Source organism: Mizuhopecten yessoensis, unplaced genomic scaffold (genome assembly GCF_002113885.1).
Source record: "Mizuhopecten yessoensis strain PY_sf001 unplaced genomic scaffold, ASM211388v2 scaffold10885, whole genome shotgun sequence".
Taxonomy (NCBI): Eukaryota; Metazoa; Mollusca; class Bivalvia; order Pectinida; family Pectinidae; genus Mizuhopecten; species Mizuhopecten yessoensis.
The window spans coordinates 1,088,631-1,105,335 of record NW_018408770.1 but is presented as its reverse complement, the minus strand read 5'-3'; the positions used below and the strand labels follow the sequence as shown (position 1 = coordinate 1,105,335).

Sequence of the window (16,705 nt, the reverse complement as noted above, 5' to 3'; positions counted from 1 at the left end):
ATCCTATACTATGGTTCAGCACCTGTTCCTAGTGTCTGATCCTATGCTGTGCTTCAGCACCTGTTCTTAATGTCCGATCCTACACTATGGTTCAGCACCTGTGCTTCAGGACCATGCAGGCTATGGTTAGGATGTTTGGCCTGTAGCTTCCTGGAGTGAAGGGCATCCAAGGTCACAGGAGTCAATATGGCTTAAGTTAAGGAACCCTGAAGGGCCAAGTTATAAGCTAATGCGGTGACGCGGTGTCCATCGTCCGTCCATCTGACGTCAATATTTTAAACAACTTCTTCTTAATACCCACAAGGCCTAGGGTGATGATATTTGGCCAGAAGCAAACTGGGATGAAGGGCTACACAGTTTGTTCATATAAATGACCTTCACCCATATTCAAGGTCACAGGGGACAAATATATTTAAAATCTTTAAACAACTTCTTTTGAATAACCAAAAGGCTTTGGGTGATGATATCTGGCTTGTAGTATGCTCGAATGAAGGGCTAGCAAGTTTGTTCATATGAATGACCTTGACTAATATTCTAGGTTACATGGGTCAAATATGTTTAAAATCTCTAAACGAATGTTGATATTTTGCCCTAAGCATGCTTTGAAGAAGGGCTGACAAGTTTTTTAAAACTAATGACCTTGTCATTTATTCAAGGTCACAGGGGTCAAATATGTTGAACATCTTTAAATGACTTTTTCTGAATAACCAAAGGGCCCAGGATGATGATATCTGGCCAGTAGGATGAAGGGCTACCAAATTTGTATATATGAATAACCTTCACTCATATTTAAGACCACAGGGGTCAAATATGTTTAAAACTTTAAACGACTTCTTCTGAATAACCATAAGGCCTAGAATGTTGATATTTGGTTAGTAGCATGCTTTGATGAAGGGCTATCAAGCTTTTTCATTTGAATGACATTGACCCACTTTCAAGGTCACATTAAGTAAAATATGTATAAACATTTAATTGACCTTATCTCAATAAACAAAAGGTCTAGGGTGGCGATATTTTTTAAAAATTGCATGCTGAGATGAAGGGCTATAAATTTGTTCAAATGAAGTAATACAGTAATAAAGCATTTTTGCTGAAGTAAAGGTCCATCATGTTTCATCACAGAAGTTGAATGTGTTAAAACTTTAAACATCTTCTTATAAACTATGGAACTTATTGTAATTCTATATACACTAGTACGTAACATGCTTGAGTGATAAGTTAATTATCAAAAGTTTTCAAACAATTGACCTTGAACTAGATAAGTTTTAATGTAAGCAAGGGATCAAATGTGTCAAAATGTTCAAACAACTTCAAGAATAAGGATGCATAAAATTAAGTATAGTGGTTTTGTAAGAGAATCCTTTTTGGTGAATTAGATCATGTTTACCCAAACACAAGGTCATAGTCATGTTAAAAGCTTTTCTAGGACCACTAGAAAACTAGGCTTATATTATTTGACATGTTACTTACAGGAGTAAATTGCTATGAAATTTGTTCAAATAAATGACAAAATGTGAAGTTCTATTTGGCCATAAATCTGCATGCATTCATGCCCTTTATTGATTTGATTTGTGAAAAATCTCTTTAAAGCAAAACCTATCGTGATAATGTTAAATCAGTGGTTTACCAGAAACTGTTATGTTAAATTAAATACTCATAACCAGGGATTCATGCTTAATTTGTGGACTGAAGTATTTCTATAGGAATATTGGTTGATTTCAAGGTTGGACAAACATGGGTTCAGCGACATACTAATATGGCATTAAAATTGTTACTTGTTCAAATTCACAGGTCTATGTTATGGTTTAGAAAACAAGACATATATTTTGTTTTCTTTTGAAACTCAATTTGTTTTTTCTATAAGCATTTTGAGGATTGTTAACTTTATATTCCAGGATTGCAAACATTCCAGAGAAGCTGAATGGACGCGTAGCTGAATTGGCCATGACCTTTATGGAGAAAAGGTCAAAACAACTGAGTACGTTTGTTGAAATATTTATCAGAGATATCACACTAGAGGTAAGTTATCAGTTATCCACTCTTTTCATACATCTACAGGATCATCAGCATGTCTGTGTCCACTCTTTGGAAAACATACAGGGAAAGCTCAGTTCGAAGTTCACCTGTCCTTTTTTAGCTCACCGGCCCCAAAGGGCCAAGTGAGCTTATGCCGTGGTGCAGCGTCCGTCGTCCGTCCGTCCGGCGTCAATATTTTACTTTAAACGACTTCTTCTTAATAACCAAAAGATCTAGGGTGATTATATTTGGCCAGTAGCATGCTGGGATGAAGGGCTACCAAATTTGTTAAAATGAATGACCTTGTCCCACTTGCAAGGTCACAAGGGTCAAATGTAAAATCCAGGGAAGTAATTCAATTTGGGTTAGCATTATCAGCATTGGATAGCAGTTTGATGGTATGCACATATTAGCCCTGACTGACCCCCAGGGGCTGATGGGATCCAAAAAGGATCAAATTTACTAAAATTTCAAAAATCCTCTTCTCAAGACCCAAATATGGTAGAATCAAATACTCTTCATAGATGGAAGGGTCTTAAGGTGCATTACCAAAATTGTGAATTTCATGACCCTGGGGTCTTACGTTTCCCCCTGGGGAGGGGTTAAATTTTACTTTGGTTTATATAGGGATATCACATTTTGGGTCAACATTTGTTTAATTTCCATTGGAATTAATTCAAACTTCGTTAACATTATCAGTATTGGATAGAAGTTTGATGGTATGCACATAGCAGCCATGACTGACCACCAGGGGCTGATGGGTGGGACAAAAAAGGTTGAATTGACTGAAATTTCAAAAATCTTCTTCTCAAGACCAAGATATGGGAGAATCAAATACTCTTCATAGATGGAAGCTAACTGGGTCTTTGCATTACCAAAATTGTGAATTTCGTGACTCTGGGGTCTCACGTTTCCCCCTGTGGAGGGGGTAAACTTCACTATAGTTTAATTGTGAATTATATGGTCCCCATTATATTGCGGGGCCAAAAAGGATCAAATTGACTAAAATTTCAAAAATCCTCTTCTCAAGACCCAAATATGGTAGAATCAAATACTCTTCATAGATGGAAGGGTCTTAAGGTGCTTTACCATAATTCAGCTGACTGACAGAATCACTATTTGTACATAGTACATATACTACCCAGATCTTTCACACTACTTTTGCATTAATTGTAGATTAAGTTACCTTTGTTAAAAAAAAAAAAATTCATTTGGCAACATCGATAACATCGGTTTTTACATAACTCAGGTGACCGCTAAGGCCCATGGGCCTCTTGTTCTCCTTTGAAATACCTATATACTGTAGATCATCATTATAGGGGTATATTGTAAGATAAGCTTTTTTCTTCTAGTTTTCCATTTATGTTATAAATAATCTATATAATATGTATATGATAATCTATGCATTTCAAAATTTCATTTAAGACTTTCCCGCCCAATGTTTATCAATTTGCTTGGAATTTCTTTGCATGCACAAAATATCACTTGACCTCTAAGTAGAATAAACATCTTAAACAGTGAATCCGTTTCCAACCAGTGAAATTGCTCAGCTTAAAATATTGAACAAAGGATTAATATTTTAAAACAGTCATTCACCGATGCCTTGTTAAATTTTAGGGAAACCAGGATGTGATTCCTGGCCTGATGAAGAGATTTGCAGTACTCTTCTATGACAGAGACTACATGTACATGTTGGATGATTATAACAAATCTTTGATTGGATGCAGCTTCATGGGGACTGCCATCAACGCTTACAGGTATATAACCAGTATTAAAAAGTCGGGTATGTCATAATTATCAACAATTACAAAAATTGACAACAAATTTAATATGAGAAAAAAAAAATCAAGAACAGGGAAAACAAGTCACTGAAAGAAAAAAAGTATCACAACAAGACGTGCCTACAAAACAATAAAGTCTCGGGTTTTACTGCACAACATTTGGTATCAATCATGATGTCTGCTAGCCGACAAATAAAGGAACTTTTGTTGATCTCTGTAGGATGTTGGACAGACAATAATGAACAGAATTTAAACCATGGCATATGTATTGAATTATGTATATGAACATCAGGTCCTAATATGATTGTGTCAAATGTCAACAGATTATGTCATGTCTCACAGATTGTGTCTTGTGTCTAGATATTGTGTCTTGTGTCTACAGATTGTGTCTTGTGTCTACAGATTGTGTCTACAGATTGTGTCTTGTGTCTACAGATTGTGTCGTGTGTCACAGATTGTGTCTCATGGATACAGTTTGTGTCTTTTGTCTAAAGATTGTATCATGTGTCTAGGTATTGTGTCTCATGTATACAGATTAAGTCTAGATCTTGTTTGTTCATTTTGTGTTTTGTGTATCCAGATTGTGTCTTGTGTCTACAGATTGTGTCTTGTGTCTACAGATTGTTTCTTGTGTCTACAGATTGTGTCTTGAGTCTACAGACTGTTTCGTGTGTGTACAGATTGTGCCTTGTGTCTACAGCTTGTGTATACAGATTGTATCTTGTGTCTATAGATTGTGTCATGTGTCTATAGGTTGTGTCTTGTGTCTATAGATTGCGTCATCTGTCTATAGACTGCGTCATCTGTCTATAGATTGCGTCATCTGTCTATAGATTGTGTCATGTGTCTATAGATTGCGTCTTGTGTCTATAGATTGCGTCATCTGTCTATAGATTGCGTCATCTGTCTATAGATTGTGTCTTGTGTCTAAAGATTGTGTTTTGTGTCTTTTAATTGTGTCTTGTGTCTACAGATTGTGTTTTGTGTCCAGAGATTGTCTTGTGTCTACAGATTGTGTCATGTGTCTACGGATTGTGTCTGGAGTCTACAGATTGTGTCTTGTGTCTACAGATTGTGTCGTGTGTCACAGATTGTGTCTACAGATTGTGTCATGTGTCTACAGATTGTGTCGTGTGTCTACAGATTGTGTCATGTGTCACAGATTGTGTCTACAGATTGTTTTGTGTGTCACAGATTGTGTCTACAGATTGTGTCTTGTGTCTACAGATTGTGTCGTGTGTCACAGATTGTGTCTTCAGATTGTGTCGTGTGTCTACAGATTGTGTCGTGTGTCACAGATTGTGTCTACAGATTGTGTCGTGTGTCACAGATTGTGTCTCATGGATACAGTTTGTGTCTTTTGTCTAAAGATTGTATCATGTGTCTAGGTATTGTGTCTCATGTATACAGATTAAGTCTAGATTTTGTTTGTTCATTTTGTGTTTTGTGTATCCAGATTGTGTCTTGTGTCTACAGATTGTGTCTTGTGTCTACAGATTGTTTCTTGAGTCTACAGACTGTTTCGTGTGTGTACAGATTGTGCCTTGTGTCTACAGCTTGTGTATACAGATTGTATCTTGTGTCTATAGATTGTGTCATGTGTCTATAGATTGTGTCTTGTGTCTATAGATTGCATCATCTGTCTATAGATTGCGTCACCTGTCTATAGATTGCGTCATCTGTCTATAGATTGTGTCATCTGTCTATAGATTGTGTCTTGTGTCTACAGATTATGTCATGTGTCTATAGATTGTGTCATGTGTCAAAAGATTGTGTTTTGTGTCCAGAGATTGTGTCTTGTGTCTACAGATTGTGTCATGTGTCTACGGATTGTGTCTGAAGTCTACAGATTGTGTCTCGTGTCTACAGATTGTTTTTGTTGTCTACAGATTGTGTCATGTGTCTACAGATTGTGTCATGTGTCTACAGATTGTGTCGTGTGTCTACAGATTGTGTCTACAGATTGTGTATCATGTATACAGATTGTGTCATGTTTCTTCAGATTGTGTCATGGGTCTACAAATTGTCATGTATCTACATATTGTGTCTTGTGTCCACAGAATGAGTTTCATGTATACAGATTGTGTCATGTGTCTACAGATTATGTCATATGTCGACAGATTATGTCATATGTCTTCAGATTGTTTCTTGTGTCTACAGATTATTTCTTGTGTCTACAGATTGTGTGTTGTTTACAGATTGTGTCATGTGTCTACAGATTGCGTTGTGTGTACAGATTGTGTCTTGTGTCTACAGATTGTGTCTTGTATCTATATATTTTGTCTTGTGTCGACAGATTGTGTCATGTGTCCACAGATTGTGTCTTGTGTCTTAAGATCGAGTCATGTGTCTACAGATTGTATCATGTGTCTATAGATTGTGTCAACAGATTGTGTCATGTGTCCACAGATCGGTTTTTAGCTCACCTGGTCCGAAGGGCCATGGTGAGCTTATACCATACCGCAGCGTCTGTCGTCCGTCGTCCGTCCGTCTGTCAACTTTTCCTTTAAAACGCTACTAGTCATGAACGACTGAGCAGATGTTGACCAAATTTGGTCAGAAGCATCCTTGGGGAGAGGGGAACTAATTTTGTATAAATGGTGGGTCTGGCCCCCCCTGAGGGCTGAGGGGCGGGGCCCAATAGGGGAAATATAGCAAATTCTTTAAAATCCTTCGTCTTCTGTAGGAATGAAAGGATTTGTTTCATATTTGATCTTAAGCATCCTTGGGAAAAGGGGAATGAATTTTGTATAAGCCGTGGGTCTGGCCCCCCTTGGGGCTGAGGGGCGGGGCCCATTAGGGTAAATATAGCAAATTCTTTAAAAGCCTTCTTCTTCTGTAGGAATGAAAGGATTTGTTCCATATTTGGTCAGAGGCTTCCTTGGGTGAAGGGGAACTAATTTTGTATAAACCGTGGGTGTGGCCCCCCAGGGGCATGCGGGGCGGGGCCCAATAGGGGAAATATAGCAAATTCTTTACCATCCTTCTTCTTCTGTAGGAATGAAAGAATTTGTTCCATATTTGGTCTGAGGCATCCTTAGGTGAAGGGGAACCAATTTTGTATAAACCGTGGGTATGGCCCCTAGGGGCCTGAGAGGCCCGGCCAAATAGGGGAAACATAGCAAATTATTCTTTAAAATCCTTCTCCTTCTGTAGGAATGACGAGATTTTGTCCATATTTGGTCTGAAGCCTCCTAAGGTAAAGGGGAACCAATTTTGTATAAACCGTGGGTCTGCCACCCCCAGGGGCCTGAGAGGCGGGGCCAAATAGGGGAAACATAGCAGATTATTCTCTTAAATCCTTCTTCTGTAGGAATTGGTCCATATTTGGTGTGGAGCATCCTTGGTAAAGGGGAACCAATTTTGTATAAACGGTGGGTGTGGCCCCTCTGGGACCTGAGGGGCGGGGCCCAATAGGGGAAATATAGCTAAAACCTTTATAATCCCAATTTTACCATAGGGATAAAGGGATATCTTCCTAATTTAGTCTGGAACATCCTTAGGCAAAAGGAACTCAATTCCGTATAAACAGCTAGTGTGGCCCCCCTGTGGGCAGAAGGGAGGGGCCTAATAGGGGAAACATAGGAAATTTTTCAAAATCCTTCTTCTTCTGTAGGAATGACAGGATTTTGTCCAAATTTGGTGTGAAGCAGCCTTGGGTAAAGGGGAAACAATTTTGTATAAGCAGTGGGTGTGGTCTCCCAGGGGGCAGAAGGGCGGGGCTCAATTGGAGAAATAGAGGTAAAACCTTTAAAACCCTACTTCGACCATTGGGATTATGGGATTTTATCCTTATTTAGTCTGGAGCATCAATGGACCAAGGGGACTCAATTTTGTATAAATGGTGGGTATGACCCCCTAGGTTGCATAGGGGTGGGGCTCTGTTTGAAGTTTGTTCTCGCTATATCTGAAGTACTGGATTGATCTTTCTGAAATTTCATATGTATTTACAGCACCTACTTCATACCAATTATTTCAAACATATTCAGGTGAGCGATACAGGCCCTCTGGGCCTCTTGTTTTGTCTACAGATTGTGTCATGTGTCTACAGATTGTGTATCCTGTATACCGATTTTGTCATGTGTCTACAGATTGTGTGTTTTTTCTTTAAACTGCCATGTGTCTTAAGATTGTTTTTTAAGACATGTTGATGTGCTATTTCACATGTATAAGGGAACTTGTCTGATACAGTTAAAATTAGCGGCTGTCTTTGATGACGTTTTGATTAATTTTGTTGTGTTGGTTTCAGCACTGGAAAAGATATACCAGATGAAGTCAACAAGACGTTGGTAGAGATGTTTTTGTGGGTGATGCAGACAGAGGATTTGAAGTACAGGGGTTACAAACGTATCAACAGAACTATGTATGGCCGTACAGCCATTGATTTCTTGTTGATGTTTACGACAAAAGTAAGAATTTTAGTCCATTATATACTTTGAATATTTTTAGAATGAATGAATTTTAACAATCACATATTTGTAGTGGACTCTTGTATATATGCATAGTTTGTTTATGAATCGATCATGTGTTGATCATGTATGCTGTTTTGTTGGTGACTTTTTTAGCTCACCTGGCCCATCCGGCGTCCGTCAACTTTTTCCTTTAAAATGCTACTTGTCCTGAATGGCTCAGAGGATTTTGACCAAATTTGGTCAGGAGCATCATTGGCCAAAGGGTTCTCAGTTTTGTATAAACGGAGGGTATAACCCCCCTGGGGGCAGAGGGGCGGGGCCAAATAGGGGGAAAATAGGTAAATCTTTAAAAATCTTCTTCTTCTCAACCAATAGAAGGATTTTGACCAAATTTGTCCTAGAGCATCTTTGGACAAAGGAGACTCAAGTTTGTATAAACGGAGGGTGTGGCCTCTTTGGGGGCAGAGGGGCGGGGCCAAATAGGGGAAGTAGAGGATTTTTTCTCTCCTACTATACAAGTGAAGGGATTTAAACCAAATGCAGTCTGAAGCTTGGTCAGGAGCATCATTGGCCAAAGGGTTCTCAGTTTTGTATAAACGGACGGTATAGCCCCCCCTCGGGGCAGAGGGGCGGGGCTAAATAAGGGGAAAAAAGGTAAATCTTTAAAAATGTTCTTCTTCTCAACCAATTGAAGGATTTTGACCAAATTTGTCCTAGAGCATCTTTGGACAAAGAAGACTCAAGTTTGTATAAACGGAGGGTGTGGCCCCTCTGGGGGCGGAGGGGCGGGGCCCAATAGGGGAAATAGAGGATTTTTTTTCTCCTGCTATACAAGTGAAGGGATTTTAACCAAATGCAGTCTGAAGCATGATTAGGGACAAAAGAATCAATTTTGTATAAACTGAGGTGTGTGGGCCTCCTTCTAAGGGCAGATGGGTGGGGCCCATTAGGGGAAATAGAGGAAAACATCAAATATCCTTCTCCTTTTGTACCGATGAAGGGATTTTGACCAAATTTGGTCTGGAGCATCATTGGCCAAAGGGTTCTCAGTTTTGTATGAACGGAGGGTATGGTCCCCCTGGGGGCAGAGGGACGGGGCCAAATAGGGGAAAATAGGTAAATCTTTAAAAATCTTCTCCTCAACCAATTGAAGGATTTTGACCAAATTTGTCCTAGAGCATCTTTGGACAAAGGAGACTCAAGTTTGTATAAACGGAGGGTGTGGGCCTTCTGGCGGCATAGGAGCGGGGCCCAATAGGGGAAATAGAGGATTTTTTTTCTCCTACTATACAAGTGAAGGGATTTAAACCAAATGCAGTCTGAAGCATGCTTAGGGAGAAAAGAATCAATTTTGTTTAAACTGAGGTGTGTGGATTCCCCTTCTTTGGGGCAGATTAGTGGGGCCCATTAGGGGAAATAGAGGAAAACATTAAAGATCCTTCTCCTTCTGTACCGTTGAAGGGATTTTAACCTAACCAAACTTGTTTTAGAGAATCTTTGGGCAAAGGGAATTGAATATTTATAAATGGAAGATGCAACTTTGTTACTTGTACTCCTTTGATAAACCTGAATGGTACTCAGCAGGTTTTAAATTGAAAAATAAAATACCAGGTGAGCTATTAAGGCCCCTGGGCCTCTTGTTTTAATCCCAGTGTTAAAAATATTCCAGTTTTACATAAGTAAGAATGTGAGAGTGGAAAGAGCACTACAGGAGAGCTTGTCTGAGAAAGATAGTCTATTGACTAGAATTCAACCTAAAAACCAGATGTTTTAAATCCTGAAATAATTTCATTCATGGCTTGATATATCAGAGCAGTCAAGTTTGGATGACACAGATGATACGTCATAGTAAATATAAGGTCAGTTCCAACAGGTATTGGGGACGCGGTGGCCAAGTGATTAAGGCGTGACGTCTGACCGTCTATGATCACTAACCCTCCACCACTGGGTCGCGTATTTGATACCTACGTCGGGCAGTCGCCAAGTACTGGCCACAGGCTGTTGGTTTTTCTCAGAGTGCTCCAGCTTTCCTTCACCACCATAACCTGGCTTGTCCTTAAATGACCATATCTGTAAAAAGGATGTAAAACACACAAAAATAATTCAAAAGGGGAGACAACTCATAAGCTGTAATTAACATAAATGGTCAGAGAGGCATCAGCAGTACCAGAGGAAGTGTATTTGTTGGATCTTTCTGTGGAGGTTAATCACCAACAGACATTGTATAAAGAAGGATCTAGACACCAGGTGCAGAGTTCACACAGTCATAGGGCATCTTACATAACAAGGGTGTTCAGAAAATACTCATGGATTTTGAAGGTAAATATCTGCTCAAGGAAGAAGACAAAACTGAGTTGGTTGTGAGGGACACTTTAAATATGCATGTAAATGTCAGTAGAGGACCAAGATTACCTTCTTGTATGGAAATTAAAGACAACATAATAGTAGAATCAGATCAGATGGCAGGGAGGATTCGGGCCTGTCACTTGGCATTTGGAATGTCAATGTACGCACCAGCAGCACACACATTTGTGAATTTGCAATCCCTAACAGGTCTTGTGGAGGTCTGGACTCTCAAGTCGCCATGAATCAATGACCTCATTATTGGAGGTGTCAAGAGTGTATGAGATACCTTAGTTTCAAGATTGAGAATGGAAAGTTAAACAACCTTTCGTGCAAGACAAAGAAGCTAAAAAGCTCAACGAACTGTGAAAGAAAATACAAAATATAAACCTTCAATGTAGGTAAAGGAAGGCGGTACCGTTACCAGAACGTGTAATCGAGAGATTCGCAGAGGGGGTGGTTGATATATTCAGGTATGGTAGTATTCCCTCAGATATTACCCTACTTGAGGGTTCAATAAACCTGGGAAGTGACAAGGAAAGTGAGTAGACTACTTTCTTTTTGGCCATTGACTACGACACCATACCACCTGGTGTGTAATGGAATAATTCAATGGGTCTGCACAGAGAGATGCAAAGATTTGGACATATGGATAAATGAACTCCTGTTAACTGATTAGTAACAAGACTCTACGGGTGTCTAGAAGACGCCAAATATTGTGATTTATATAAGAAAAAAGCAAAACTTCTAACCCTTAGGCTAACAAAGTAATTTAAATTTCTCTGACCAGGAAAATCAAGCTCATGCTGCAATTGCAAAAGAATTTACAAGTTAAAGAATGTCTAGGACTGATTGACTTTAGACTTTGGTAACACGGGGGCAATGTCGACCTGCTAAAGGAATACTGCAAGAGAAGGAAGGAGCACAAGATAGAGACCACATGGATGCTGCGCATGACGAGGATCGAGTTTCTCGATGTGCTTAACAACATCCTAGAACAAATCTTATTTGCAAAACTGCAAACTAAACTGCAAAGATTGTGTTTATCACTTCAGTGGATAAGTGTTTCGATCAAGCATTACAACTATGGGCAGCTGTATATCTTACATAACACTGAACTTGTACAATGCATATCTGGTAAGACACTAAACTTGTAAAATGTGTAATTTATATCTGGTAAGACACTAAATTTGTAAAATGTGTAATTTATATCTGGTATAACACTGACCATAAACCATTACTATTCCTTTTAAGAAATTTGTGAACCTTGAATGAGTTATACCTATGCTGAATGAGCATCATAATTACTTGTTCTTGAACTACAAGAACAATTTAGATTTATGATTGGTGTTTCCTGAAAACGAGAGCAATGTGTATGGTATTTTAACGAAATACCATGCATATCGTCATCCTATTTAAGTCTCATCCAAGAGATATACAGTTTTAAGGTTGAAATGAAGTATTTAAAGTATAAAACTAACTCTTGAGATTTTTAGGTCACCTGAGACAAAGTTTCAAGTGACCTATTGCGATCGCCTTTTGTCCGTCGTACGTCCGTAAACAATTTACATTTTCGACTTCTTCTCCAAAACCCCTGAACCAATTTCAATGAAATTTTGCAAGGACCTTCCATGGACAAAGGTCAACAAAAAGAGTGGCCGGTTTAGTCCCAAGCCCCCAGGGGCCTGAGGGGCGGGGCCAAAAAGGGTCAAATTGACTAAAATTTCAAAAATCTTCTCCTACCCCCAAGGGCTGTAGGGTGAGGCTCAAAGGAGTCAGTGTGCTAAAATTTCTTCATTTTCCTTGTTTAGAATCAGAGGTGCTAGTTTCAAATACTTTTTAGTCTGAAATCTGTATGCCAGATATTGAATAAGGTGGTTTCATTGTTTTTTGTCACTTTGAATAATATTTCTGTTTTAAGGTTGAAATGAAGTATTTAAAGTATAAAACTAACTCTTGAGATTTTTAGGTCACCTGAGACAAAGTTTCAAGTGACCTATTGCGATCGCCTTTTGTCCGTCGTACGTCCGTAAACAATTTACATTTTCGACTTCTTCTCCAAAACCCCTGAACCAATTTCAATGAAATTTTGCAAGGACCTTCCATGGACAAAGGTCAACAAAAAGAGTGGCCGGTTTAGTCCCAAGCCCCCAGGGGCCTGAGGGGCGGGGCCAAAAAGGGTCAAATTGACTAAAATTTCAAAAATCTTCTCCTACCCCCAAGGGCTGTAGGGTGAGGCTCAAAGGAGTCAGTGTGCTAAAATTTCTTCATTTTCCTTGTTTAGAATCAGAGGTGCTAGTTTCAAATACTTTTTAGTCTGAAATCTGTATGCCAGATATTGAATAAGGTGGTTTCATTGTTTTTTGTCACTTTGAATAATATTTCTGTTTTAAGGTTGAAATGAAGTATTTAAAGTATAAAACTAACTCTTGAGATTTTTAGGTCACCTGAGACAAAGTTTCAAGTGACCTATTGCGATCGCCTTTTGTCCGTCGTACGTCCGTAAACAATTTACATTTTCGACTTCTTCTCCAAAACCCCTGAACCAATTTCAATGAAATTTTGCAAGGACCTTCCATGGACAAAGGTCAACAAAAAGAGTGGCCGGTTTAGTCCCAAGCCCCCAGGGGCCTGAGGGGCGGGGCCAAAAAGGGTCAAATTGACTAAAATTTCAAAAATCTTCTCCTACCCCCAAGGGCTGTAGGGTGAGGCTCAAAGGAGTCAGTGTGCTAAAATTTCTTCATTTTCCTTGTTTAGAATCAGAGGTGCTAGTTTCAAATACTTTTTAGTCTGAAATCTGTATGCCAGATATTGAATAAGGTGGTTTCATTGTTTTTTGTCACTTTGAATAATATTTCTGTTCATGTTAAAAACAAAATCAACTCTCTGTATAAATATATCAGGTGACTGTTAAGGCCCATGGGCCTCTTGTTTTCCAATTTCTAGCATAGTGGGGGACACACGTCTGACGTATTATTGCCACTGATGCCGGCCCTAGTGAAACAAATGAAACACCAGGAGAAAGAGCTTGTGGAGATGAGTCAGTACATTGTCTGTATGATAAGCACAAATGACTACAAATTACTGGAGGGACATCTGGAGGCTCTCGTCGAGTGGTACAAAGAAACACAATCCGATACTGCATTGAGTATGTACAACTTTCACATCACAGAAAACGATGATAAATTATAGCTCGCCTTTTCGGAGAATAGGGGGGCTATTGTAGTTATCCCAACGTCGGCGTCCCACTTCAGCGAGGTTAAATTTTTTGGGCAAGTTTTTGTGAAGTGTAGCACCACCATCAATAGGCTGCTCTTTTATATAAGGTTGAAGTATTTATATGGAGTGTAAACAATGTTCTAAAACATGTTTTCCTATTTCAAGTGGCCAAAACTGGTTAGTTGGACTTTGTTAAAGATTATTGGCAAGTTTGCAGGTGCAGTGTCGGATTGGTCACCCCCATCAATACACTGTTGACTATTTCACATTGTCTGGTCATCTCTCCTTTCGACATGTACAACATGTTAAGGTACCGCAAAACTTTGTCATATTGGCACCATTAAGAAATGCCGGCATTATAAAGGGGTTTGGCAATAAATTGAGGGAAATGTAGAAAGGAATTCTTCAGAAAAACATAATTAAGGGTCCTGGAAATATATTGGCGGTAAGTGAGATGGCAAATGAAATGATTTTGGTGATGGTTTTACTGTACATGTGTTGATATTTGCTATTTTACAACATATATCACCAATAGGCGAGCTATGCTGTTCTCCAACAGCTCTTGTTAACCCTGCCAACACTCTGGTATAGACAAGTAGATTTTGTTAAACATTGTTGATGCTATCTTTGGACTTGGTAATCACTTTGTTGATTGATCTCTCTATAATACAGTTGGTTGTTAAGTCATAACTTCAAACGACACTTGTACCATAAGGTTTAAACTTGATGCTGACTGTATATGCTTGTTCACTAACATTCGTTAGATTAAACAATGATTGTTAGTAATACCAGGGCAAGAATAATCAATATGTTTTCATCCATAATAACGAATCCACATGATAGAAAGTCACAGTATTCAAATTGCAGCTTTCAACCAATCAATAGCCAGAATTTAGAAATTGGAACATCAGATCATATTTATGATCATTCATAACACACTTGTTTCCTTTCTTTTCATTTGATACATTTTTAGGAGCACTATGGAAGCCCCTCGAGGAAAGTGATGGTTTTACAACTCCAGATTTTTATGTGGTTATGAAATCTATAGCGGAGGACACTAGCAGTTCCAAAGCCTATTTACACGGAATGCTGTTAAAGTTAATGGCTGAAAGACAAGCTGAGGTAGGAAATATCAGGAGTATAATCTTCAATAGCTATGTCAAAGGTTAATTTTCATGTCAGAGGTCAAATCATCTATAACTACCTGTCACCATCAAATTACTATTACATGATGTTTTTTTTCTTTTGATTTTCACTATTCTAGCTGTTCACTCAGGAACATGTTGACATGATGATTAGGAGGTTTCTAGACGAGAAGCAATCACAAGGCAGTGTTTTAATGGCTCTTGGTGAAATAATAGCCATTAAACCCGAGATATTTGGAGACAACATGATCAAACACCTCTTACAGAATCCAAACTTAGATGTCGTGAATGCTTTTTCGGTCCACGTGATAGCTGTCAACTTGGGATTGAAGAAAAAGGTGTGTTCTTCCTTCTATTCTGATTTATTGGTATTCTGACATTTAAATGTAAATGTGTGACTTTAGGTCTATCTACCTAACTGTATCGAATATTAATAGTAACTCATGTGTACACGTGTAATTATGATACTTAATAACTATATTTATGTTTTGTTTGTGTGTGTCTGTGTCGGTGTGTGTATGTCCTATGTTGTATTGTAAATAATCAAAAGTGATTTACCTCCCTATAATTACTTTATCGTTTACATTTATGTATTTTCATCCAAAATATCTAAAAATATATTTAGCTATATTTCTGTAATATTATTGTAATACTCTAGCGACCTATGGAAAGAATTTAAATAGGCTTGCCTGTTATTTAATCCATTTGACCCTAACACCATGTCAATCAAATCTGTTGAAATGAAATGTAAATGTATTTAATTTACACACAAGGTATACGTGGATGTATCAACAATAAATAATTTCACACTTGAAGTGTGCCGCAATTAATCATGGAACACGTCTTTCTGTTAAATGTTAACATTTGGGCACCCAGTAGTAGTCACGTTGTCTGTCTGTCTATATACATATCAAATTATTTTCTAGAAGACAACTGAAGTTCAGATACTACGATTATGTTTAAACTTTACATGTATGATGTAAACAGCTTTCTTGATTTTGTCACCGTTCCTATAAATAGAAAAAATCATTATCATTGCTTGAGTGATTTTGATTTTTGATGCATATCTATGAGATTTTCCACAAATAATGTGTGTTGATCATCATCAAAAGAACATCCCTATTATTGTTTTGAACATATGACCTCCAAATACATGGGTCTGTATAGAGTCAAATTTATTGTGACTGTAAATTGAAAATATTTTCCTTAACTATGCTGTATAAAGATGTTCTAACGCAAATCTGATGCATATAGCAAACCTTATATTATGATCTTTTTCAGCACTCTTATAATTGGTAATAAATCAATTATTCAAAGAGAATGATTCACACACACATATATATATGGCAAATATTTATCATTGAAACAATACTTTTTTATCCAAAATTGTTCCTGTTTTTATATAAATTCTAAGTTACCGGGTACACATGAATTAAATAACTGTCGTCATTTCAATTTATAGGATTTAGTCAACACCATTTTTGAAGAGCTTCTTGCCCTGGCAAAATGTTGGTATAATCCAAATCATCAGATTTATCTGTTAGACTCTGTCCGCATTCTAGGGTCTAAATATGGTGTAGAAACACTTAGACCTCATCGAAAATTCTTTGAAGAGTTGCAGAAATATGGAATGACTTCCCCTATCAAAGATACGTCAGCTGCTATTGTAAACGCAATGGATGGAATCAGGTAATCAACTGAATTGCTCTAAACTGTAAACAATTGGGACCCGTTTGTTCAGCGCCTGATAAGCTTATAACAAGACAACACAAATTTCAAAATTACTATT

The 16,705-nt window shown here is 38.2% G+C and overlaps 1 protein-coding gene across 1 annotated transcript in view; it reads left to right on the top strand.

Moving 5' to 3' along the window:
* Positions 1-16,705, top strand: part of LOC110463303 — a 52,776-nt gene that overhangs the window by 31,728 nt on the left and 4,343 nt on the right. Inside the window, exons 13-19 of the mRNA XM_021517802.1 lie at positions 1,896-2,019; positions 3,634-3,773; positions 8,047-8,206; positions 13,499-13,700; positions 14,745-14,893; positions 15,036-15,254; positions 16,379-16,605. Coding sequence (XP_021373477.1) covers positions 1,896-2,019; positions 3,634-3,773; positions 8,047-8,206; positions 13,499-13,700; positions 14,745-14,893; positions 15,036-15,254; positions 16,379-16,605 — 1,221 coding nt within the window. The remainder of the gene's footprint in view (positions 1-1,895; positions 2,020-3,633; positions 3,774-8,046; positions 8,207-13,498; positions 13,701-14,744; positions 14,894-15,035; positions 15,255-16,378; positions 16,606-16,705) is intronic.